The following is a 25,660-nucleotide window of genomic DNA, read 5'->3' on the forward strand; positions in this document are numbered from 1 at the left end:
CCCTGACGCCCCCACCCCAACTCGCACACTCTTATCCTGCACTCGTCACTTTTCATCTTTTATTGCTGCTGTTACACATATTTACATGACTGTTAGTTTTATTATAATAAAGTGGGGATACAGTCCTTAAACTAGAGTGGAGATAAAAGTCAAGAGAATAAAGGTCAATGACTGGGAGGAACCGCGGTGAACCTCTCCTATATGTTTATCACCATAGAAACCCAGGAAAGGCTTCTGAACAGGGGCTTCACTTTTGTATTGACTGCAAAGCTCCATAAGGAACTCGGTTCTACGGGAAAGTTAAATTTACAGATTTCTTCGGCCACTCACTCAGATGTCTCCCTGCTGTTAACATGTATACGGTTAAATGACAATAATCTTGAACTTGAACTTAATTTTGTTAGCGTGAAAAAGGTTTTTATTCCATAACGGCACTGAAACACAAATAACAGGAAGGCTTCCACATGAGAAAGGTAATATTGGGAGAATGGGTTCACCCCATGACAATGTTCACCCCACTCTCCAGCTTACCCGTCTCTGGTTATCGGGAAATCGAAACAGGTGCTCGACAAATGTGTGAATTGGCAGGTGAGGGAACCAACTCGATTTACAGTTAGGGATGGGACACTGAAGAGGTGGAATGCAAAAGGGGGCAAAAGCCTAGCTGGCACACTTAACTGTTCAGTTCTTTACAGCAGTGGCCCGGTGGTTGGGGACCACTGCTTTACAGAATCCCAGTGAGTTGCACAAGGAACTAAGATAGAAACAGTCTAATCTTCAAAGTCAGATCAAGGCATTCCAAACCGATAAACTATTTAAATTGTGGCACTGCTGAAACTCAATTTGTGGTATTATAAAGACAAAATAAAACTTTGCTCTTGCTTTGACCAACAGCTGTTGGTAGGGTACTTGTACTGTTTTCTAGGCATAAAACACTGTGCCACTGTGTCCAAGTCCAGGTCATATCTGTGTACATTGTCTAAACAAAGCATTCACATTACAATTGGAGAGTAGATATAATTAGCTCAAGTGTTGAAAATCATTCATCGATAAGCATGTGAAACGACAGTTAAGCTCTGGACAGGTTTGGGCTGATGATCTGTTAGCCCTAGATAAGCAGGCTCTAGTTGGCAAAGACTTCCCCCATTGGGATCCAGATGTTCTTGCACTGTGTGGCATGGTAGAGGAACTCTTCCCCTGTCCCCTGTTGGGAATTGCACCAGTCACGTTGGACCCCGTAGTTCACCCAAGTCTGCTTCAGGTTTTCTGCTGATGACCATTCAACAAACTTTGACCCCTAGAGAAAACAAAGCAGGCGTGAATTTTAAGATGCTCTGCAGATGCTGGAAATCTAAAGCAACACGTACAAACTACTGGAGGAACTCGGCAGGACAGGCAGCTTCTAAGGACAGGAATAGACAGTTGATGTTTCTGGCTGAGACCCTTTATCAGGACCGGGGATAGAAGCCAGAATAAGAAGGTGGTGGGGTGGGAGGGGTAGGAGTGCAAACTAGAAGGTGATGGGTGAAGCCAAGTGAGTGGGGGGAGTGGGGGTTGAAGTTAGAAGCTGGGAGGTGGAAAGGGTAAAGGGCTGAAGAAGAAAGTGTCTGATAAGGGAGGAGAGAGGACCATGGGAGAAAGTGAAGGACAACCACCAGAGGACGTGATAAAACACACGAATTATTTTGTTTTGCAGATATAAGTGAAAGTAGTGATGGGCAACACGACCGCTTGCCACAACCGGTTTGGTGATATAGATTAAGCCAGAATGACAAAGAGGAACAGTTCTGCATTATTTTCATGTTATTTGGTCACAGAACACAGTGAAGGGGCTACGGTAGCATAGCATTCAGCGCAATGCTTTACAGCAATCATGATCGGGGATCAACCCCGCCATTGTCAGCAGGGAATTTTTTATGTTCTCCTGCCCCCGTGACATTGTGTGTTTTCTCTGGGTGCTCCAGTTTCCTTCCACATTCTAAAGACACAATATTTAAGGTTAGTGGGGATGCGGAGTTGGCACCGAAAGCATGGCAGTACTTACAGGCTACCCCCAGCACATCCTCAAACTGGGTTGGTTGTTGATACACTGTATGTTTCAATGTGACAAATAAAGCGAATCTTTATCTTTGATAACACTGAGAAAGTCAGTGCTTTAGAAGTCAAGTTTTTAAAATATATGAAATGCCACTGCCAATTAGAATTCATGCCCCAGCAAAGAGTTATGAGCCTTTGGATTGAAGGATAGATGGATACTAGGAAGAACAAATGCCCTTTAAATGTCATGGAAGTTCTGCTTCTAATAGACCCACCAGACAGCAAGTTCTAGACCTACAGTAACCTTTTGGCGATGTCAAAATTTTCCTCAACTTCCACTTTAAAGAAAGGATGTGCTGACATTGAGAAGGTCCAAAGGATGTTCCCATGAATGATCACGGAATTAAAACAGTTAATGTATGAGGAGCATTTGTTGGTTGTGGGCTTGTACTTGCTAGAGTTTAGAAGAATGAGGGCGAGTCTCCTTGAACGCTATCATATATTGAAACACCTGGACAGAGTTGATGTGGAGAGAACGTTTCCAATAGTGGGAGAGTATAGGAGCAGTGGACCCAGCCTCAAAATAGAAGAACATTCCTTTAGAAAGAGATGAGGAGGAATTTCTTTAGCCAGAGGGTGGCGTATCTGTGGAATTTATTGCCTTAGATGGTTACGGAGACCAAGCCATTGGGCATATTTAAAGCGGTGGTTGATAGGTTCTTGATTAGTAAGGATGTCAAAGGTTACGGGGAGAAGACAGGAGAATGGGATTGAAAGGAATAATACATCAACTGTGATGGAATGGTGTAGCAGACTTGATGGGCTGAATGGCCTAATCCTGCTCCAGTGTCTTAAGGCCTATAATCCTTCAACTAATTATCTTTAAAGGTTGCAGACTCTCACCAGGATACTGCCCGGATTAGAGTATAGACTATAAAAAGAGGTTGGATGCATTTTCGGTGTCAGAGTCTGAGGGAAACTTGATAGAAGTTTATTAGATTATGAGAGGTAGAGACAGGGTAGATGGGATCTTTTACCCACAGTACAAATCTCAAACAATGAAAAAAAAGTCAAATTGATTCAAGGACAATCACTGAAGCGGAGCTAAAGTTGGCGGCTTCTCCCAGCTCACCAACGAAGCAGTCAAGTTCTTCCTATTCTAATGTCTCTACTTTCCTTTTCAGGGTGGCTAAAGTCCCAGTGGGATCTTTTGTCTACAGCACCACTCAAAGACCGCAGTTCTGTGCGGCAGCACGTTGCCATTCTTGGAAATGGCTGATTGGCTGCGTTTTGCCACGTCAAGATTTGGCCTGAAAGTCAGGTGACTTCAAGGAGACCCCGTGGACATGAATTTTCGCTGGTGTCACATACTGAAATGTAGCAGGAGCCAGAATGTTGTAGGCAGCGAGAGTGGCTGTCGGAGGGCTCTGCATTTGAGTAATCGATTTGCTGATTCTTGAGTCGGGGAATTCTAAATAAATAAAAGCATCTCTTCAGATTGACTGTAACATCAAAATAGCGACTGCTGTCTCTCGCTTGTTAGTGAGAGAGTGCCTGTGAACAGTTAGTTTTTGATAGACTGTAGACCACGGGCTCTCTTTGGGGGCATTGCTTTTGCTTGCATGGTGGGTGGTGGGAATGATGATGCTTTATATTAGAATAAATGGGGGGGAAGGGTTGGATGCTTCTTGTGTGTGGGAGGGGTCCTTGGGGTTCTTTATTCTTTGGGGTTTTTTTCTTCCGTTTCAAGGAGGTTTGCAGAGAGTAAGAATCTCTGAGTAAGAATTCTCTGATATTAAAAATGACATGCATTTAAGACAACAAGAGGAGAGCTTAAAGGAGATGGGTAACACATGCTTTCATTTTACAGAGAGAGGGGCAGACAACTGGAACAGGCTGCAATTGGTCATGGTGGAAGCAGATACGATAGTGGTGTTTAATCTCTGTGCAAGGCTGTTAGACACACTGATATACAAGGAATGGACGAATATGGATCATGTGCAGAGGAAAGAGATTTAGTTTAATTTTGCATTGTATTCAGTGTAGGCTTTTGTGGGCAATAATGTCCTTCTTATTTACTTTCTCTAGGTCTCTTGCTGTTTGTACACTTTTGATTAAATCCCACCACAGGCTATCTTGATTCTGAAGAGAGCAACCGCAACCTAAGCAATCTTATAAAAACAGGAGATTTTGTAGATGCTGGAAATCCAGAACATTACACACAAAATGCTGGAGGAATTCAGAGGGTCAGACAGCACCTGTGGGAAGGAATAAAGAGCTGACATTTCAGGCTGAGATCCTTCATCAGGACTCAAGAAGCTAGCTGCACCCACATCCTGGTAAAGGACAAGTGAAATCTCTTCGGTGATGGCAGCCAAGCATTGTGGGAAACAGCTGCAAGCCAGTGCCTTGCACAGAGATTAAATGCTGCAAGTCTCAGGATCTGACCTACATTGTAGCAAGAAAAATGAATCTGGGCACCGAGTCAACATTAAATAGGGGAACTACACAAGTTACTTGCATTAAGCATGCAAGATCAGACGTCACCTCGTGCAAGCACAAAAATACCACAGGAGAACTGAGGTAATATCAAGTTTAGAAGTAAAATGAACCCAGCACAAGTCTAGTCTTCAAACATTTCTTCAAAGATGTCAGCCTTCAATTACCTTAACAGTGGGGGCAAATAGAAGAAATGGCCACACTCTCACCCTGACAGAGATGATTGATTACTCACTATGGTCAATGAATAAGCAGTTCTCAATGGGAAGTAGGCTGCACGTGTTGTGAGCCATAGTTTGCTCTAGTTCATGCAGGGTCAGATATCCTTACATAACTCATTCAGTCTAGGACTGTTATAGCACAAGAGACAACTTCACACCCTGTGGCACTTGCTCATAGATCCTCTCTATCCGTCCCATTCACTGGCAACTTCTTCCACTGCCTTTTATGTGCTTAATGTCCATCCAAACCTCTTGTGAAGGCACTGGTGAACTCCATTTTCAACATGCTTTTACGTAGTAACCTCCAGATCACAACTACTCTGAGAGGAAAGTTTTTTTTCCCCATATAGGAGAGATTGAGTAGCCTAGGACAAGACTGACTAGAATTCAAAGGAATCAGAGGGGATCTTATAGAAACATATAAGATAATAAAAGGGATAGATACAATAGATGCAGGAAATTTATTTCTACTGATAATTAAGACAGGAAGTATTGGAGACAGATTTAAGATTCAGGGGAATAGATCTAGGATTGAAGGAGAAACTGCTTTTCCCAGAGAGTAGAGAATCTGTGGAATTCTCTGATCAGGGAAGCATTAGATAGTTCTTTGCATATCAGTGGAATTGAAGGTTACGGGGAAAGGGCAGGTGCTGAGTCCATAGCCAGATCAGCCATGATCTTACTGAATGGTCAACTCCTGCTCTTAGCTCTTGTGCATCTCTCTCATATTGGTTTCCAAACATTCAGATGTTGGCGGGCTTGAACATCTCTCCGGGCCTATCAAAAGGTGCAAATATTTGTCTTACATGTTTTTCTTGTGATCACAAGAACCTGATGGACATTGGTAATACAAAGAATTGCAAGTCCGGTTTACTCATTCATTGGGAAGACTGACGGCGGGAGACCTGTGTGGACTCGCTGTTGCACAGGCGAGGATGTCATGCCGTGACATCGCCCGTTACAGCCACCCAGGGGTGGAGGCGTTGTGGGGGAGAGCAGAGGCACAGCAGGCATGCTGGAATCCATGTGTGTTGGAGGCTGACCCTGAAGGCCAAACCTCCTGTTGGTGCTGCTCTCTAGTGTTCGCTCCCTAGAAGGCAGGCTGGACTACCTTCGGCCGTGGGAGATGAGGAACTTGTGCATGATTGTTTTTGCTGGAACTTAGCTCCAGGACAACATCCCATGCACCATTAATGTTCAGGCCATGCCACTCAGGACTTGCGATATTATTTTGTGACTGTGCTGTGTGCAACTGTACGTGCAGTGTTTCGCACCAGGGCCCCGGAGGAACGCTGTCTCATTGAGTTCGTGTATGGCTGAGTCTCACATACACTTGACTTAATCTGATGACTCTGACCCTTGAGCCATGTGCCCACTTAACCTTAATCTGAAATGGCTGGCACTTAACTGCCCATCCTTGATCACCCTTGAGATGCTGGAGGCGACGTTCCTGCTGAAATTGCTGTAGATCTTCTGGTCTTTGAAGGCACTACCAAAGTGGCGTCTTGGTGGAGAAGATCCAGGTCTCAGCCCCAGAGACAACAAAGGATCAGCAATATACTTCCAAGGCAGGATGGTGTGTGATCTGGAGGGGAAACTGCAGCCGTTGTTGCCCCCATGAACATGCTGCCCTTCTTGGTGGATGAGGTCACAGGTTTGGAAGGTATTGTTAGAACGACCTGTGTGTGTAACTGCATAGACAGACAGAACACACTGCATTCCATTTCTATCAGTGGACACACTGCAGGTCTAGTGTTTGAATCAAGTATATGCAATGCTCTGGGATGTGTTGGGCTTTTAGAGTCAGTCATAGAGCATTACAGGACAGAAACAGGCCCTCCAGTCCATCTAGTCCATGTCAAACTCTTATTCTGCGTAGTAGCATTCACCTGAAGCCAGGCCATGACCCTCTATAGACCTGTCCAAATTTCTTCACTGGTTGCTCATCCACGCAAGTATTCCATTGCACTTTTAACTTCTGCCTTTTTGATGGAAATACTTTGGGATCTCAAGAAGAACATCAAAACCTATAGGGTACCCAGCCCCTGATCTGCACTTGTAACCAAGTATTTAGTTAGTCCAGCTGAGTTGGTGATCAGCTGACAGCCAGGATTATTGATGGTGGGTGAACAAATGACGGCAATGCTATCGAACGTCAAGGGGAAGTGGCTAGACTCTCTCATGTTAGCTGCTGGCCAACATTTCTGAGATGCAAATTTTCTTTGCCACCTCAACCCACAAGTGGATACTGATACAGTCTTCTTGTACTCTGATATGCAAGGATGGATGCTAGGCAGTCATTAATAACCAACCTTAAGGTGGTCAGAAAGGGGAATGTCACTGATGAACCAGCTGAAGATGGTCAGGCCCACATCACTGTCCAGGATGCTCCTCCATTAGAGTCATAGTGTACTACAGCACCGCCTGCCTTGACGAACTATTACTCTGCTTGGTCCCATTGACCTCCACCTAGACCCTAGCCCTCCATACCACACTCATCCACTTAGCTTCTCTTAAATGTTACAATCAAACCCACATCTACCACTTCCACTGGCAGCTTGTTCCACACTCTCACCACCGTCTGAGTTAAGAAATTCCCCCTCATGTTCTCTTTAAACATTTCATCTTCACCCTTAACCTATGCTCTTGAGTTCTAGTCTCATCCACACTTAAGGGGGAAACCCTGTTTGCTTTTACCCCACTGGTGTCCTGGTGCAGAGAGGGTTGACCTCTGACTACATTCCTATCACTAGTGTTTTCTACAACACTCAGTTATATCAGGACTCTTTGATGCTACTCTCCATCAGAGGCAGTTACTTGCAGCTCACCTCTGGAACTTAGCCCCTTGATTCTAGTAAACCCTGCACGGGGGGGGGGGGGGGGGGGTGGGGGGGTGGGAGTAAGTAAGAAAGCTTTTGATGAGTTTCAATAACTCGATCTAACCGTGGTGAGACACAACATAGATTGGGGGATCGCTTTGTTAAGCAACTTCACTCTTTCCACAACAGACAGGACTTCCTGTTGCCCAAACCATTTTAATTCCACTCCCCACTTCCAATTTGACATGTTGGTCCATGGCCTTCTCTACCGTCACAATGAGGCCACTCTCTCAAGTTGCAGGCGCAATACCTCATATTTTACTGCGTAGCCTCCAACTTAATAGCATGAACATTGATTTTTCCAACTTCGGATAATTTCTTCAACCCCTTCTCTTGTTTTACTATCCTTCACCCTTTCACCCTTCTCTTCTCCTCAGCTGCCATCAGCACCCTCTGGTGCCCCTCCTTCTTCACTGTTTCCAATGATCTACTCTCTTCTCCGATCACTTTCCTTCTTCTGCACCCCTTTATCTCTTCCACTTATCACCCCTCAGCTTCTCACTACATCTCCTCTCCCCCACCGACCTACCTTCCCCCTCACCTATCACCTGCCAGTTTTGTACTCCTTACCCCATCTCCTTACTCTGGCCTCTTCCCAACAGCACTCAAAATGCTGGAGGAACTCAGCAGGCCAGGCAGCATCTATGGAAAACAGTAATCACCGTATAGGGCTGAGACCCTTTAGCCTCTTCCCACTTCCTTTCCAATCCTGATGGAGGGTCTCGTTTTGAAATGTCAACTGCTTATTCCTTTCCATGGATCCTGTCTGACCTGCTGAGTTCCTCCAGTACATTCTGTGTGCTGATCTAATTACCTGATCCAGCTCCTCTAACTCTTCCTGCTCCAATGTAATCTTAACCTAGTGGTCAATCCATTAACATTCTACCATGCTAGGTGATTAAAAAGAAATGAAAGAGGCACAGTTTTCTTGTCCTGTGTACAGTTTCAGAAGAGCTAACATCAGCAGCTCTCAAGGTTAATCCCGCTCCTTCCTGCAGTTATCGCAGTTAGATTTTCAAAACAAACATTTCCGCTCACCACTCCTTGTCAAGGCTTGACACAAATGATAAATCTGATAAAGATTTGGTGCATACTTCCACTTGTCTAAGTTTAGCTTGCTATAGTTAACTGCGTAAACAAATCATGAAAGCATTCTAACATACCTTTACATCTCAGCAGAATCATAGAATACTAAAAGTACTGAAACAAGCCCTTCTTCCCAACTAATCTGTGCCGAACTATTAATCTGCTTAGTTCCATCAACCTGCACCTGGACCATAGCCCTGCATACCCCTCTTATCCATGTATCTATCTAAATTTCTCTTAAATGTTAAAATTAAACTCACTTCCACCACTGGTTTTATCAAAACACAAAAATACAACTACAGATGCTGTTGATCAAAGAATACGTACACAACACTGGAAGAGCTCAGCAGGTCAGCCAGCATCCATGAGAAAAGAGTAGCCAACGTTTCCGGCCGAGACCCTTCATCAGGAATGGGGGGGGGGGGGAGGGAGGGCTGAAGCCCAGTAATAGAGATAGGGGAGGGGGTAGAGCCTGGAGGTGCCAGGTGGAAAACCAATCAGAGGAAAGATAAAGGGGGAGGGGGAGGGGATAAGCATGAAAGAACTGTAGAGATAAAGAAGCAGAAAGTTGAAAGGGGAGAGAGGCAGAGAGGGACCTGGGATGGGGGAAGGGGGAGGGGGAGGGAATTACCGGAAATTGGAGAATTCAATGTTCATACCACCAGGCTGGAGGCTACCCAGACGGTAGATGAGGTGTTGCTCCTCCAACCTGAGTTTGGCCTCATCATGGCAGTAGAGGCCATGTATGGACATATCTAGATGGGAATGAGAGGCAGAGTTGAAGTGGGTGGCAACCGGGAGGTCCTGTCTATTGTGTCGTGGGTGCTCGACGAAGCGGTCCCCCAATCTGCGTCGGGTCTCACCGATGTAGAGGAGGCCGCACCGGGAGCACCGAATACAATAGACGACTCCAGCAGGCTCGCAGGTGAAGTGTTGCCTCACCTGGAAGGACTGTCTGGGGACCGGAATGGTGCTAAGCGGAGAGGTGTGGGGACAGGTATAGCATTTGCGCAGTGTTTTATCAATCCCACTACACAACCATGGGACTGAAACAAAATTGAAATACTTTATCCCACGGTCTCCTCTGGGTGGAAACAGTGACTGTAGCAACTGGTCAGCCTCTATCTTGGGGAAAGTACCTAGCACTTCCAAAATTATATTTAATTAATCCCACTGCACAATGAGTAGACTGAAATAAAATTGAGGTCAGCATCTATTTTAGTGAGAAAACATCAAAGAGATTACTTGAAAAATCAAAGGCCTGAGTACAAGCTACCAAACAGTACAAACTCCTAGATTATGCTAGAATTCAAACTGCAGCTCTCAGGTAGGTTAATGAGTCAATGAACCCCCAAGTCCACATCTAATATGAACAAACGGTATCCAATTCCTGCACTAGGAAATGTTCAGACTTTAACACAGAAGTTCCCATCATTAGCAATAATCTATTGATAGTGAAAAAAATAAAGGATCTTAAATTGCAGGGTAATAAATGATTTAAAAAATCCAAGTAGATTGCAGCCAACTTGAAAAGGTTTTTAAAAAATATTTTGAATAATTGAACAGAAATTGAGACTTGACAGGGGTATAAAAGATGATGAGGCATAGATCAAGGGGACTGCCAGAGACTTTTCCCCCCAGGGAGAAAATAAATGGCTAATACTAAGGTGATTGGAAATAATAGATAAGGTGGACAGCCAGCGCTTCTTCCCCAGGGTACCACTGCTCAATACAAGAGGATGCGGCTTAAAGGTAAGGAGTGGAAAGTTCAAGGGGGATATTAGAGGAAGGTTTTTTACTCAGAGAGTGGTTGGTGCGTGGAATGCACTACCTGAGTCAGTGGTGGAGGTAGGTACACTAGTGAAAATTAAGAGACTACTAGACAGGAAAATAGAGTAATTTAAGGTGAGGGGGTTATATGGGAGTCAGGGTTTAAGGGTCTGCACAACATTGTGGGCCGAAGGGCCTGTACTGTGCTGTATTGTTCTATGTTCTATAAGTATAAGGGGCATGCCAAAGTTAAGTTCTCCTCTTTTTACAAACAGAGTGGTGAGTGCATAGAATGCCCTCAGGGTAGTGGTGAGCTCAGCTACACTAGGGACATTTAAATAGGCACATGGATGGTAGAGAAATGGAAGGTTATTTGGGAAGGAAGGCGTAGACTGATCTTACAGTAGGTTAAAAGGTTGGCACAACATAGGCAAAGGGCCTGTACTGTTGTGAACTGATCTATGTTCTATGCTCTAGAAGTCAAGTCACTTTTATTGTCATTTCGACCATAACTGCTGGTACAGTGCATAGTAAAAATGAGAAAACGTTTTTCAGGACCATGGTGTAACATGACACAGTACAAAAAACTAAACTGAACTATGTAATAATAAAAAAAACAACAGAGAAAGCTCCACTAGACTACAGACCTACCCAGGACTGCATAAAGTGCACAAAAAAAGTGCAAGCATTTACAATAGATAATAAACAGGACAGTAGGACAAGTTGTCAGTCCAGGCTTCGGGTATCGAGGAGTCTGATAGCTTGGGGGAAGAAACTGTTACGTAGTCTGGTCATGAGAGCCCGAATGCTTCGAAGCCTTTTCCCAGATGGCAGGAGGGAGAAGAGTTTGTATGAGGGGGTGCAAGGGGACCTTCATAATGCTGTTTCCTTTGCGTATGTAGCGTGTAGTGTAAATGTCCGTGATGGCCGGAAGGAAGACCCCGATGATCTTCTCAACTGACCTCACTATCCGCTGCAGGGTCTTGCGATCCGAGACAGTGCAATTTCCAAACCAGGCAGTGATGCAGCTGCCCAGGATGCTCTCAAAATAACCCCTGTAGAATGTGATGAGGATGGGGGGTGGGAGACGGACTTCCCTCAGCCTTCGCTAGAAGTAGAGACGCTGCTGGGCTTTCTTTGCTATGGAGCTGGTGTTGAGGGACCGGGTGAGATTCTCCGTCAAGTGAACACCAAGAAATTTGGTGCTCTTTACGATCCCTACCGAGGAGCCGTCGATGTTCAACGGGGAGTGGTTGCTCCATGCCCTCCTGAAGTCAACAACCATCTCTTTCATTTTGTTCACATTAAGAGACAGGTTGTTGGCCATCAGCCGCTGCACCTCCTCTCTGTAAGCTGACTCATCATTCTTGCTGATGAGACCCACCACGGTCGTGTCATCGGCGAACTTGATGATGTGGTTTGAGCTGTGTGTTGCAGCACAGTCGTGGGTCAGCAGAGTGAACAGCAATGGACTGAGCACGCAACCCTGGGGGGCCCCTGTGCTCAGTGTGATGGTGTTGGAGATGCTGCTCCCGATCCAGACTGACAATAGACAGTAGGGGCAGGAGTAGGCCATTCGGCCCTTCTAGCCAGCACCGCCACTCACTGTGATCATGGCTGATCATACACAATCAGTACCCCGTTCCTGCCCTCTCCCCATATCCCTTGACCCCGCTATCTATAACAGCTCTACCTAACTCTCTCTTGAATGCATCCAGAGACTTGGCATCCACTGCCTTCTGGGGCAGAGCATTCCACATATCCTCAACTCTCTGGGTGAAAAAGTTTTTCCTCAACTCTGTTCTAAATGGCCTACCCCTTATTCTTAAACTGTGGCCTCTAGTTCTGGACTCACCCATCAGTGGGAACATGCTTCCTGCTTCCAGCATGTCCAATCCCTTAATAATCTTATATGTCTCAATCAGATCCCCTCTCATCCTTCTAAATTCCAGTGTATACAAGCCCAGTCGCTCCAATCTTTCAACATATGACAGTCCCGCCATTCCGGGAATTAACCTTGTGAACCTACGCTGCACTCCCTCAATAGCAAGAATGTCTTTCCTCAAATTTGGAGACGAAAACTGCACACAATACTCCAGGTGGGGTCTCACCAGGGCCCTGTACAGCTGCAGAAGGACCTCTTTGCTCCTATACTCAATTCCTCTTGTTATAAAGGCCAGCATGCCATTAGCTTTCTTCACTGCCTGCTGTACCTGCATGCTTGCTTTCATTGACTGATGTACAAGAACACCTAGATCTCGTTGTACTTCCCCTTTTCCTAACTTGACTCCATTTAGATAGTAATCTGCCTTCCTGTTCTTGCCACCAAAGTGGATAACCTCACATTTATCCACATTAAACTGCATCTGTCATACATTTGCCCACTCAACCAACCTGTCACCCTGCATTCTCATAACATCTTCCTGACATTTCACACTGCCACCCAGCTTTGCGTCATCAGCAAATTTGCTAATGTTACTTTTAATCCCTTCATCTAAATCATTAATGTATATTGTAAACAGCTGCGAACCTTGCAGTACCCCACTGGTCACAGCCTGCCATTCCGAAAGGGACCCGTTAATCGCTTCTCTTTGTTTCCTGTCAGCCAGCCAATTTTCAATCCATGTCAGTACTCTGCCCCCGATACCATGTGCCCTAATTTTGCCCACTAATCTCCTATGTGGGACTTTATCAAAAGCTTTCTGGAAGTCCAGGTACACTACATCCACTGGCTCTCCCTTGTCCATTTTCATAGATACATGCTCAAAAAGCTCCAGAAGATTAGTCAAGCATGATTTTCCCTTCATAAATCCATGCTGACTCGGACTGATCCTTCTGAGGTCTCCCAGTCAGGAAGTCTAGGATCCAGTTGCCAAGGGAGGTGTTCAGGCCCAGTAGGCTCAGCTTTCCAATCAGTTTCTGAGGGATGATTGTGTTGAATGCTGAACTGAAGTCTACGAACAGCATCCGAACGTATGTGTCTTTTTTGTCCAGGTGGGTTAGGGCCAGGTGGAGGGTGGTGGCAATGGTGTAGTCTGTTGAGTGGTTGGGACGGTACGCATGATATGCCTCATGATGAGCCTCTCGAAACACTTCATGATGATGGATGTGAATGTGACTATCAAAATGATAGTCATTTAGGCAGGACACTGAAGACTTCTTCGGCACGGGGACGATGGTGGCGCTGCTCAGGCAGATGTTGAAGATGTCAGTGAGAACATCTGCTAGTTGGTCTGCACATCCTCTGAGCACTCTACCAGGGATGTTGTCTGGTCCAGCAGCCTTCCATGGGTTGATCCTGCACAGGGTTCTTCTCACGTCGGCCACGGTGAGACACAGCAACTGGTCATTTGTAGGAGGGGTGGACTTCCTCGCCGCCATGTCATTTTCCGCCTCAAACCGGGCGTAGAAGTTATTCAGTGCATCTGGGAGGGAGGCATCACCTGCACAGTCAGGTGATGTTGTCCTGTAATTGGTGATGTCCTGGATGCCCTTACACATGTGCCACGTGTCGCCACTGTCCTGGAAGTGGCTGTGGATTAGCCGGGTGTGTGCACGCTTTGCCCCTCTGATGGCTCGGGACAGTTTGGCCCTTGCTGTTGTTAGAGCTGCCTTGTCGCCCGCTCTGAAGGCGGAGTCGCGGGACCTCAGCAGCGCACGCACCTCTGCGGTCATCCATGGCTTCTGGTTGGCACGTATAGTGATGGTCTTGGACAGAGTAACATCATCAATGCACTTGCTGATGTAGCTGGTCACTGATGCCGTGTACTCCTCTAAGTTGGTAGAGTCGCCATCGGTTGCAGCCTCCCTGAACATGTGCCAGTCAGTGTGCTGAAAGCAGTCTTGAAGAGCAGAGGTGGCTCCTGCTGGCCAGGTTTTCACCTGCTTCTGAACTGGTCTGGAGCGCCTGACCAGCGGTCTGTATGCTGAAGTGATTCTGATCAGGACTTTACTCAGTGATCTGTTCAAATAACAAATTCAGAGCACTTGCTCATACAGTCAAGTACACTTTTTAAAATGAAATCCCTTTACTAAAATCACAAAGTCTCCAATGGGCTAAGCTCCCAGCAGGAGCCCTGTCTTCAATAACCATCAAAGGAAGATATCACACCCACCTTGAAAGATCTAGACCAGACCTGCAGCTACGTGCGGCCATAGCTTTGAAAGAGACCTGTATTTTGGCAAACAGTGAAAGGAACACTGGTCCAATTTGATATGCTGCATTGTAATTGTTAATTCTGCATATTGCACTCACATCCATCATCATGAAGTGTTTCCTGAGGCTCGTGATGAGGCATATCAAGACCCTGCTGCCCCCCTCACTGGACCCCCTGCAGTTTGCGTACCGTCCCAACCACTCAACAGACTACGCCATTGCCACCACCCTCCACCTGGCCCTAACCCACCTGGACAAAAAAGACACGTACATTCGAATGCTGTTCATAGACTTCAGTTCAGCATTCAACACAATCTTCCCTCAGAAACTGATTGGTAAGCTGAGCCTACTGGGCCTGAATACCTCCCTCTGCAAATGGATGCTAGACTTCCTGACTGGGAGACTTCAGTCAGTCCGGATCGGGAGCAGCATCGCCAACACCATCACATTGAGCACGGGGGCTCCCCAGGACTGCGTGCTCAGTCCACTGCTGTTCACTCTGCTGACCCATGACTGTGCTGCAACACACAGCTCGAACCACATCATCAAGTTCGCTGATGACATGACCGCACCCCTTACACAAACTCTTCTCCCTCCTGCCGCCTGGGAAAAGGCACCAAAGCATTCGGGCTCTCACGATCAGACTGTGCAACAGTTTCTTCCCCCAAGCTATCAGACTCCTCAATACAAGCTCCTCAGTCCAGAGCCTAGACTGACACCTTACTGCCCTATTGTCTTGTTTATTATTTATTGTAACGCCTGCACTGTTTTGTGCACTTTATGCAGTCCTGGTTAGGTCTGTGGTCTAGTGTAGTTTTTTTTCTGTGGTTTTTTTTTGGTAGTTCAGTCTAGTTTTCTAGTTTTTGTACTATGTCATGTAACACCATGGTCCTGAAAAAACATTGCCTCATATGTATTGCACTAGCAGTTATGGTTGAAATGACAATAAAAGTGACTTGACTTGACTTGATATTGACTTTTCATTCACCCTCACAACTCAGCTCCAACTTCCCGCAGTGAAGTCTGTGCTGCTTCAGTACCCTCTTGGTACTGCAGCAAATACAAACAAATCAGTAGGTTTCAGAGGGTAAATTGCATTTTCTCTTCAAATTTGCAAATGACAGTTTCTGTGTAGACATGTTCAAACTGTAGGTACAATTAGAACGTAAGGCATGGAACAGTACAGCACAGGGTCAGGCCCTTTGTCCAATGGCACAACATCTTGTGTTCTTTGGGCCTTTTGTATTTGCCCCAGGCAGCATATTCCAGGCACTCATTATAGTGTAAAAGAACTTTGCCCCACACCTCTCCCTAGGCCTCGCCCCATCTCATCTTAAATGTATGCCCTCTGGTAAAGATACTAGCTGTCTACTCTATCTATACCTCTCATAATCTTATACACTTCTATCAGGTCTTCTCTCAGCCTCTGGTACTCCAGAAAATAAAAAAAAACAATTTGTACAACCTCTCCTTACAGCACACACCTTCTAATTAGGACAGCATCCTTGTAAACAACCTCTGCACCCTCTCTAAAGCCTCCACAACCTTCCTATAATGAGGAGAATAGAGCTGAATGCAGCCAAACTAGAGTTTTATGAAGCTACAACATAAATTCCTGACTCTTGAACTCAGTTCCTCGATTAATAAATGCAAGCATGCCATAGGTTTTGTTCACTCTCAATCTGTGTAGCCATTTTCAGGGAGCGATGAATTTGGACTTACAGATCCCTCTGCTCAACACTAAGGGTCTACCATTAACTGTGTATTGTCTCCTGACACTTGATCTCCCAAAATGAAAAACACTTCATATCTGGATGGGTTAAACTCCATTTGTCATTTCTCTACCCATTTCTGCAACTAATCTACAACCTTGCTGTATTCTTTGCCAGTCTTCTACACTATCCACAACACCACCAATCTTCGTATTATCTGCAAACTTAATAACCCGCTCACCTATGTTTTCATCCAGGTCATTCACCAACAGCAGATGTCCTAGTACAGATCCTTGCGGAACACCACTAGTCACAGTCTTCCAGCCAGAATTAGTCCCATCAGCCACAACTCTGTTTTCTATGGGCAAGCCAATTCACCATGGATCCCGTGCAATCTTCATTTTGTGGACGAGTCTTCAATGAAGGACTTTGTCAAATGCCATCTTAAAAATGTATGCAGGTAACATCCACAGCTTTATCTTTGTCACCTCCTCAAAAATCTCAAACAAGTTAGAAAGATACAACATGCCCCACACAAAGCCATGCAAATTCTACCCCTAAAGATTACTTTACAACCACAGATACGAGACTCACCGGTCTATAGTTTCCGGGATTATCCCTATTTCTTTTCTTGAATTATGTAACTACTATTCACCAGTCCTCCAGGACCTCACATGCAGCTAGAAAGGATACGAAGATATTCGTTTAGGCCCCTGCAATCTCATCTCTTGCTTCTCTCAATAACCTGGCTGTAGCCCATCAGGTCCTGTTCACCTTAATGTTCTTTACGATACTCCACACTACCTCCTTCTTTATCTCAAAGTGTCTTAGCTAATTACTAAGTTCCACACTAATCTCCCAGTCTTCAATCTCCTTCCCCTTGGTAAATACTGATGCAAAGTACTCATTTAGGACCTCACCCACATCCTTGATCTCCAAGCACATGTTCCCTCCTTTATCCTTGAGTGGTCCTACCCTAATCTCAGTTATCCTCTTGTCCCTGATGTAGAATTGCACAATTAGCTTACAACTCTTGAACTCAATCCCCTAACTAATGAAGGCCAACACACCATATACCTTTTAACTACCCTATAAACTTGTGTGGAAACTTTAAGGGATTTATGGATGTAGACCCCCAAGGTCCCACTGTTCTTCCATACTGTTAAGAATTCTGCCATTAACCTTGTGCTCTGCTTTCAACTTTGACCTTCCAAAGTGCACCAATGCACACTTTTCCAGATTTAATTCTTATCTGCCACTTCTCAGCCCAGCTCTGTATCCTATCAACATCCTGTTGTAAACTCTGATAACCATCACAACTCCACCAGTCTTCATACCATAAAGAAACAATAAGAGATTTCAGTAGGATCATGCCTTTTGATCACTTGTCTTCTAATCTCATGGCTGAAACTAGGTGATGGCAACCCTTGGTGATGCATTTGATTCCTGTAAGATTTCCTAGTCAGTTATCCCCACTGAGACCTTCTATTAAATGGCAGAGTCCTCCCATCACACAGTTTGACTTCTCCTGAAACCCCTATCCGCACTCTTGTTACAGATCACCAGTCCAATGCCCACCAGGTAAGGTACCTTCACAAAGAGGAACACAGTACAGAAACATGCCTTTTGGCTCAAATTGTCTATGCTGACAAAGATGCCAGACTAAGTTGGTTCAATATGCCTGTACTTGATCCCTATCTCCCTAAAATTTTCCTATCCACTGACCTGTCCAAATGTCTATTACACTCACTTCAACAACTTCCCTGGCAGGTCATTCCACATACAGTAAGAAGTTGTATCTCAGGTCTCTTAAATCTCTCTCCTTCTTTATCTTGAAATCTCAACTTCTTTTTGATTATCTTTCCTTGAGCAAAGCACTATGCCCCATCTATGCCCCTCATGATTCTATACCTCCCTATTCACGTTCCATAACTTTGCCCTCTTCACCTCTAGCACTAGTACCGTGACTTGTACAATTTTTTTTCCCCAAACCCTAGCTTCCTTGCACCTGCTGACTCTCTGTCTTGTTTCAAGGAAGTGTCTGCACAAGGAAATGTGGGTGATGGTAGCAGATTCTACAAGGATCACAAACATTAGATTCTAGCTTCAAAATCAATTTTTTGCTTTGTCTTGTTGGATTTTTCCAATGAAACAAAAGCCACAACAGCAGTGTATTTTGGTTTCTTCTCTCAGTCTCTCTACTCTGTGTGAGCAGTAGCTTGGCCGTTCCCAGAGCACGGGGCAAGGCAGTTTCCAGTGAAAAGAAGCAATTACCTTTGCAGATCCAAAGTACCACATGGCTTGGACATCTTGATGCTCAACCAGGAATTTGGTCAGATGATCTCGTGATCCAGTCAGAATGTTCACAACGCCAGCTGGAAGATCGGAGGTTTCAAAGACCTACGTGAAGAAAACGAAAGCTCACCAGTTGGCCTGACACAGCACGTCTTTCCTACAAAGATCAATGAGTTGTAGAGTCAGGATTATAAAGCAGTGAATCAGGCCCATCTTGTCCAAGCTGATTATGATGTCTATCTGAGCTAACACCATTAGCCTGCACTTGGACCACATTCCTCTACTGCAGCACTGCGGTACCATGGCGATGGGGGCTACGCTCTCACAGCACCAGCGACCCGGGTTCAATTCCACCACCATGTGGGATGCATTTCAGCATTCTCCCCAAGACCGCATGGGTTTCCTCCAGGGTGCTCCTGTGCTGCTCATTGATTCAAAATGCATTTTTACTCTTATGTTTCAATGTACATGGGACAAATGAAGCTAATCTTTTTTTAAAGCTTTAAATGAAATGAGTACAGTTAAGTACAATGCACAGCATGGACCCAAAAAAGTTGAAAGACCTGTTTCTCTGCCATACAACTCTGTAAGTGGCATACACCAACATGATTTTAAAACTTACCCAAAATTATCATAGAACAACATTACATCAGTGTTTAACCGCTAATTATTAGATTAACTCCAGCTGGGCTACAGCTTCATTGGGCAATACATTTCCTCTGCACATTGAACCACCCATTCAATAAATAATGAGGAGGAAAGCTTAGACTTCAGGAAGATAGCAGTGGTCTGGTCAATTAGACAGACAAATGGCAAGTGCAATTTAGTCCCGGTAGTACACTTGGGGGAGTGATTTATTTATCACATGCACATCAAAACACACAGTAAAATGCGTCATTTGCGTTAACAACCAACACAACCTAAAGCTGTGCCCGGGCAGCCCGCAAGTGTCACCACACATTCCAATGCCAACATACCATGTCCACGATGCTTGGCAGAATACAACAAGTGGGAATGCAACAAGCAACAAGTCAACAACAGCAAAACAAGGCCTTTTACTCCCTCCCACCCACATACACAAACGGGCAGCCTCCAGTGTCCAGGTTTCAGCCATCCAGCTTCCACCTCTGGATTTCAGTTCAACCTTCGGGTGAATGGATATAAACGATAAATGGTGAATGGTGACTAAAGCTTCCAGTGAAACCTGAATGTGCAACAGGTCAATAAATGCTCAATAAAACAGAAGACTAGAATATAAGAGAAGGGAGGGTATGCTAAAATCAGATTTAACATTTCTTAGGCCATTGGCACAGCAGCATCATTAGGCTATTCAGCCCATCAAATCTGCTCCGACCTTCAATCATGGCTGATCCCAGATCCCACTCAATCCCATACACCAGCCTTCTGGACATTTCCTTTGATGCCTTGACCAATCAAGAAAGTATCAACTTCCACCTTAAATACAGGTGGCCCCAGTTTTCCAAATGTTCGCTTTACGATAGCTCACTGTTACGAAAGGCCTACATTAGTACCTCTTTTCGCTAACCAAAGAGGGTTTCAGCTTTTACGGAAAAAAGACGCCTGCTTTATACTTGTGTTTACCCTGCGAAAGACTACCCTGACCTTGAAGCCTTGTGCAGGCAGTTGTGTGCGCATGTGTGAACGTGCATACGCGTGTACGTGCGTACGCATGAACGTACGTAGGTGTGCACATGCATAGGCGTGTACATGCCAATTTTTTTTCTCCAGGTCGATTTTGGCTCGCTGTCTTTCTGATTTTGTTAAGTGAAAGTACACCTTGCATACAATATTTCTACTTTATATAGGCTATGTATTTATCATACCATTCCTGCTTTTACTATATGTTCGTGTTATTTTAGATTTTATGTGTTATTTGGTATGATTTGGTGGGGTTTTTTTGGGTCTGGGAACGCTCAAAAAATTTTCCAATATAAATTAATGGTAATTGCTTCTTCGCTTTACGACATTTCAGCTTACACACGGTTTCATAGGAACGCTCTACCTTCAGATAGCGGGGGAAACCCGTACATGCATTGGCTTGGCCTCTGTGGCAGAGCATTCCACAGATTTACTACTCTCTGGCTAAAAACAAATTCCTCCTTACCTCTGTTCTAAAGGGTCGCCCCTCAATTTTAAGGCTGTGCCCTCTAGTTCTGGATACCCTCACCATAGGAAACATCCTCTCCACTTCCACTCTTCTAGTCACTACACTGTAGAAAAGATGAGTTTATACTGGAGAAATACAAAGGAGATTTAGGAAGGTGTTGTCAGTAGTGTTAAGCTATAGCCAAGAGGATTTATTGGATTTGTAAGGGTTGCTTAACTTGCAATAGAGGCAGCTGCTGGGAGACTTGACCAAGGTGCCCAACATTAACGAGAAGCCTTGATAAAGTAAACAGCGAGGATCAATTTCTCATTTTAAAAAAAGTCAAAACCCAGGGTTAATTAAAGCAACTAGATAACAATGAAATGAGCAAAACAAGTTTATCTCCCTCAAAGAATGTTGGGGTTCTGGAACTGAGCAAGAAGAAATGGCACAGGCGGAAATCCTTAGCACACTTAATCAGCGTGTGAATATGACTTAAGATGCCATCACCGACAGACTGCGGTCATGGTTTTTAAAATGGAATAAAGCTGGGCAGTTATTGTTTCTACTGGCACAGACATGTTCTCTGGAAAATAACTAATGATTTACGGGACTATGGAAATAGATGCTATTGTTATTGGCAAGAGAAACTACAAATTAATTGACAGCACCGAGCGGGCATGTAGAGACAGCTCAAGCAAATTATGAGCTCAAATCTCATTCTGTAGATGGTTCTACATGAACCATAACAAGTCATGATTATTTAATGCGGGATTTAAAATATAGCACTTCTCCCACGCATACATTCAATCAGACATACATACACTAATTAGTAAGTGCCACTCATGGTATAAACAATGCATTTAATACAATGTTTCTATCTATTAAGAGAACAGAAATCTATCTGAATAACTGGTATCCATGAAGTCTATAGATCAGACACTGTAAGTTGAAGACACATAAAACACATGTAGCTTATTTAACCTCTTTCAGGCAGAGCGAAACAGTGGCAGCTCTTCTCCACGTGCACTGATGACCCAAATGCAAGTTATGAGATAGCACATCAATGTCAGGGGGTGCAAATAATTCGGAAAATGTGCAGCTCAGGTGGTTGACAGTTGGGTGGAATTGTTCTCCAATCTTGACAAGTCACTTACAAGCTTTTCATCACCGTTCAAGGAGACATCATCAGTGCGTCATTAATTGTGGTGTGTCTTCCGATTGCTTTGCCTTTATATATTTATCAATCAGCTGATTGATCGTCATTGCAGAAACTCCATTGTGAGGTAGGGAGGAGAGGTCATTGAGAATTGGTTGCATGGCGAACTTCATGCAATGTGGTCTGGAATTTTGCCTGCATTGGCTCATAAACAGTTTCAAGGTCTACATGTCTGTTTAAGGAATTGTTTGCGGGAAACCAGGTTCTAGGAATTCTCATTCCTAGAAGCGCGCCACATGTTTGCTTGCGTCATGACATTCACAGATGCCGAGTCAAATTTCTGCCCCTCTCGATCTTCAAGGATTAAGACTGGATAAAGACATGCCGCTTTACCACCAGTTGACGTTCACAGATCCTTGATGATAGCTTTCTCCTAGTTTGACCAACGTAATATTTGCTGCAGTCCCCAAGATTTTGGATTTTGGTCTTTTCCAATAGCTTTGTTCGTTTTCTTGGTCTGCAAAGTACTCTACTCTGCTGTTGGCTTATGCGAGACCAAAATTCTATGTTCTTGGAAGAGTTGGACCATCATTTTCGAGATATTTTGAATGTATGGAAGGACAATCCATTTGGCCGCTTCTTGGTCGATGCCTCGTAATCTGCTGAGTTCCTCCAGCTTTTTGTGTGTGTTGCTTTGAAAACTTTTTTTTTATATGAGAGGCATTGATCATGTGGATAGTCAGAGGCTTTTTCCCAAGACTGAAATGGCTAACAAAAAAGGTGCTTTGAAGTAGGTACAGAGGAGATATCAGGGGTAAGTTGTTTTTTTTTAAACACAGAGAGTGGTGAGAACATGGAATGGGCTGCCAGTGACGGTGGTGAAGGCGGATACGATAGTGTCTTTTGAGAGTCTCCTGGATAGGTACATGGTGCTTAGAAAAATAGAGGGCTATGGGTAACCCAAGGTAATTTCTAAAGTACATGTTTGGCACAACATTGTGGGCCAAAGGGCCTGTATTGTGCTGTAGCTTTTCTATGTTTCTATGTTTTATTTTCACAGCAGGAGCTCTATATATTACAAATATGACAAATATCAATTATATGCAAACTTAACATAAACTTTATATATGAAATAAACAAAGATAAATATAATGATATTGGTGCAAGTTGAGGCAGAGATAAAGAAATCTAGTTTGAGGTAGTATTTCAGAACAGTTCAAGAACTTGTGGGAAAGAAGCTGTTGTTGAACCTTAGTCTCCTGCATCTCCTGCTTGATAACAGCATGAAGAGAAGGCCATGCAAAACTTACACTGCAGGTACTAACTATAATCAACCACTCTTTAGATCTCTCATTCTAAGAAACCACTCTATGATGAGCGCCCAGGGCAAATGTTTAGTCCATCTGTGTGCTCTGACAGCAGCTCTACCTCATTAAAAGTTTGAGGAGACTGGTATGTCACCAAAGACTTCTGCAAATTTCTACAGTTATACTGTGTAGAACATTCTGACTGGTGCGGGGCCTGCAATGCACAGGATTGCAAGATGCCACTGAGGGTCGGGATATGTCCTCCTTGTGTTGAGCCTTAAGACCCACACTCAATGTTTTAAGAATAGCTTCTTCCCCTCCACCATCAGATTCCTGATGGTCCATGTAACCATGAAGACTACCTCATTATTAGTCTTTCGCATTTATTTATGAAATTTTGTAAATTATAGCCATTTTATGTATTGCACTCCAGAGCTGCTGCAAAATAACAGATTTCACGACAAACATCAATAATAATCCTGATTCTGATTCTGATTCTGAATTTGAAGCTGCTTGAGTTAATCTCACTCTTGTCCTCACAACTAATTGCTACCTCAGCTTTTCAACATGGGCTTTTAGATAGAGGCAGAAACAACTGTTCGACCAGATCCAGTGCAGGAATATCTAGGGCGACCCAGACGGAAAAATTACCACAGCCCTTAAGAAATAAGAGCCCATTACATAAAAAGAATGTAGAACACAGAAAAGGACAGCACAGTGCAAGCCCTTCAGCCCACAATGTTGTGCTGAACTTTTAATCTACTCAAATATCAATTTCACCCTTCCCTCCCACATAGCCCTCCATTTTTCTTCATCCATGTGCCTAATAGTTCTTTAAACACCCCTATTGTATCTGTGTCTACCATCACCTCAGGCAGGATGTCCCATGCACCCACCACACTCTGCCAGGGGTGGTGGTAGAGGCAGATACATTAGGGCCATTTAAGAAACTCTAAGATAAGCACATAGATGAAACAAAAGTAGAGTGTTTTGTTGGGGGGTGGAGAGGGGGCAAAGGGTGGAGAGATATCCAGGGCCTGATGAGGTGTTCCCTCAGACATTTTGGAAGGTTAGTACTGAAATTCCAGGGGCCACAGGTGAGCACTGGAGGACAGGAAGATAGTATATGTTGTCCCATTGCTCCAGAAAGGTTTTAAGAACAAACCAAGAAACAAAAGGGCAGTGAGCCTGAGATCAGTTGTGGATAAATTATTGGAAAGTATTATAAAATACAGGGCATAGAAATATTTGGATAAACAGGGATATCGCTTAGTGCGTGCTAGGTCATGTCTAACCAATCTTAAGAGTTTTTTGAGGTTACAAGGAATGTTGATGAAGAAAATGGGGTGGACATTGCCTATATGGACTTCATCATTTGACAAGGTCCCACATGGGAGGCCAGAAAGTTCAGTCGCTTGGCATTCAAGATGAGCTAGTAACTGGATTCAGCATTGGAGTGGGAGAAGCCAGAGAGTGGTAGTAGATGACAGTCTCTCTGAGGCTCTCTGAGTCTCTCTGAGTGTGATCAGTGGTGTGCCACAGGGATCGGTGCTGGGTCCACTGTTGTTAGTCATCCATATTAATGATCTGGATGATAATGTGGTAAACTGGATCAGCAAATTTGTGGATGACACCAACACTGGGGATGTAGTGGACAGAAAGAAAGGCTATCAAAGCCTTAAGCATGATCTCAACCAGTCAGAAAATTAGGCTGAAAATGCAGACAAGTGTGAGGTGTTACAAATTGGGAGAAAAAAAACCAGGGTAGGACATACACAGTGAATGGAAGGGCACTGAGGAATAACGGTAAAACAGAAGTATTTGGGAATACAGATTAATAATTCCTTTAAAGTGGCATCACAGATAGATAGGGCCGTAAACAGAGCTTTTGACAAATTGGCCTTCATTAATCAGAGTACTGAGTGCAAGAGTTGGGATGTCATGTTGAAGTTTTGTAAAATGTTGGTGAAGGCAAATTTTGAGCAGTTGTTGTCACCTGCCTTTAAGAAGATATCAAAAAGATTGAAAGAGTGCAGAGAAAATTTACAAAAATGCTGGGACTTGAGAACTTGAGTTATAGGAAAAGGTTAAATAGGCTAGGACTTCATATGGAGCACCAGGAAAATGAGAGGTTTACAAAATTGAGGGATATAGAAAGGATAAATACATGCAGGCTTTTTCCCCTGAGGTTAGGTGAGACTATAACTAGAGGTCAAGGGTTTAGGGTGAAAGGAGAAATATTTAAGGAGAACATGAGGGGAACTTCTTCACTCAGAGGGGGGCGCGGGTACAGCAGTAGTAGTTGATATGGGTTTGAGTGCCACATTTAACATTTATGGTAGTGTTCTATAACTATCAGTTTTACTGCAGTAAGTGAAGTGTGACTGTGAGAAGTTCTAAGTAGAGGCTATGCAACGGTTCAATTATCGCAG

General features: G+C 44.3%; 1 protein-coding gene across 2 annotated transcripts in view; it reads right to left on the reverse strand.

The window, feature by feature from the left end:
• Positions 1–391: 391 nt before the first annotated feature.
• The window catches only part of aldh16a1 (aldehyde dehydrogenase 16 family, member A1), a 97,615-nt gene continuing 72,346 nt past the window's right edge, over positions 392–25,660 (reverse strand). For both annotated transcript variants that reach the window (XM_059953980.1, XM_059953979.1), the window contains 2 exons: positions 18,635–18,760; positions 392–1,297 (listed from right to left, as the gene is read on the reverse strand). In XM_059953980.1, coding sequence (XP_059809963.1) covers positions 1,124–1,297; positions 18,635–18,760 — 300 coding nt within the window. In that variant the 3' untranslated portion in view covers positions 392–1,123. The remainder of the gene's footprint in view (positions 1,298–18,634; positions 18,761–25,660) is intronic.

The sequence above is a fragment of the Hypanus sabinus genome, chromosome 29 (assembly GCF_030144855.1).
Source record: "Hypanus sabinus isolate sHypSab1 chromosome 29, sHypSab1.hap1, whole genome shotgun sequence".
NCBI lineage: Eukaryota > Metazoa > Chordata > Chondrichthyes > Myliobatiformes > Dasyatidae > Hypanus > Hypanus sabinus.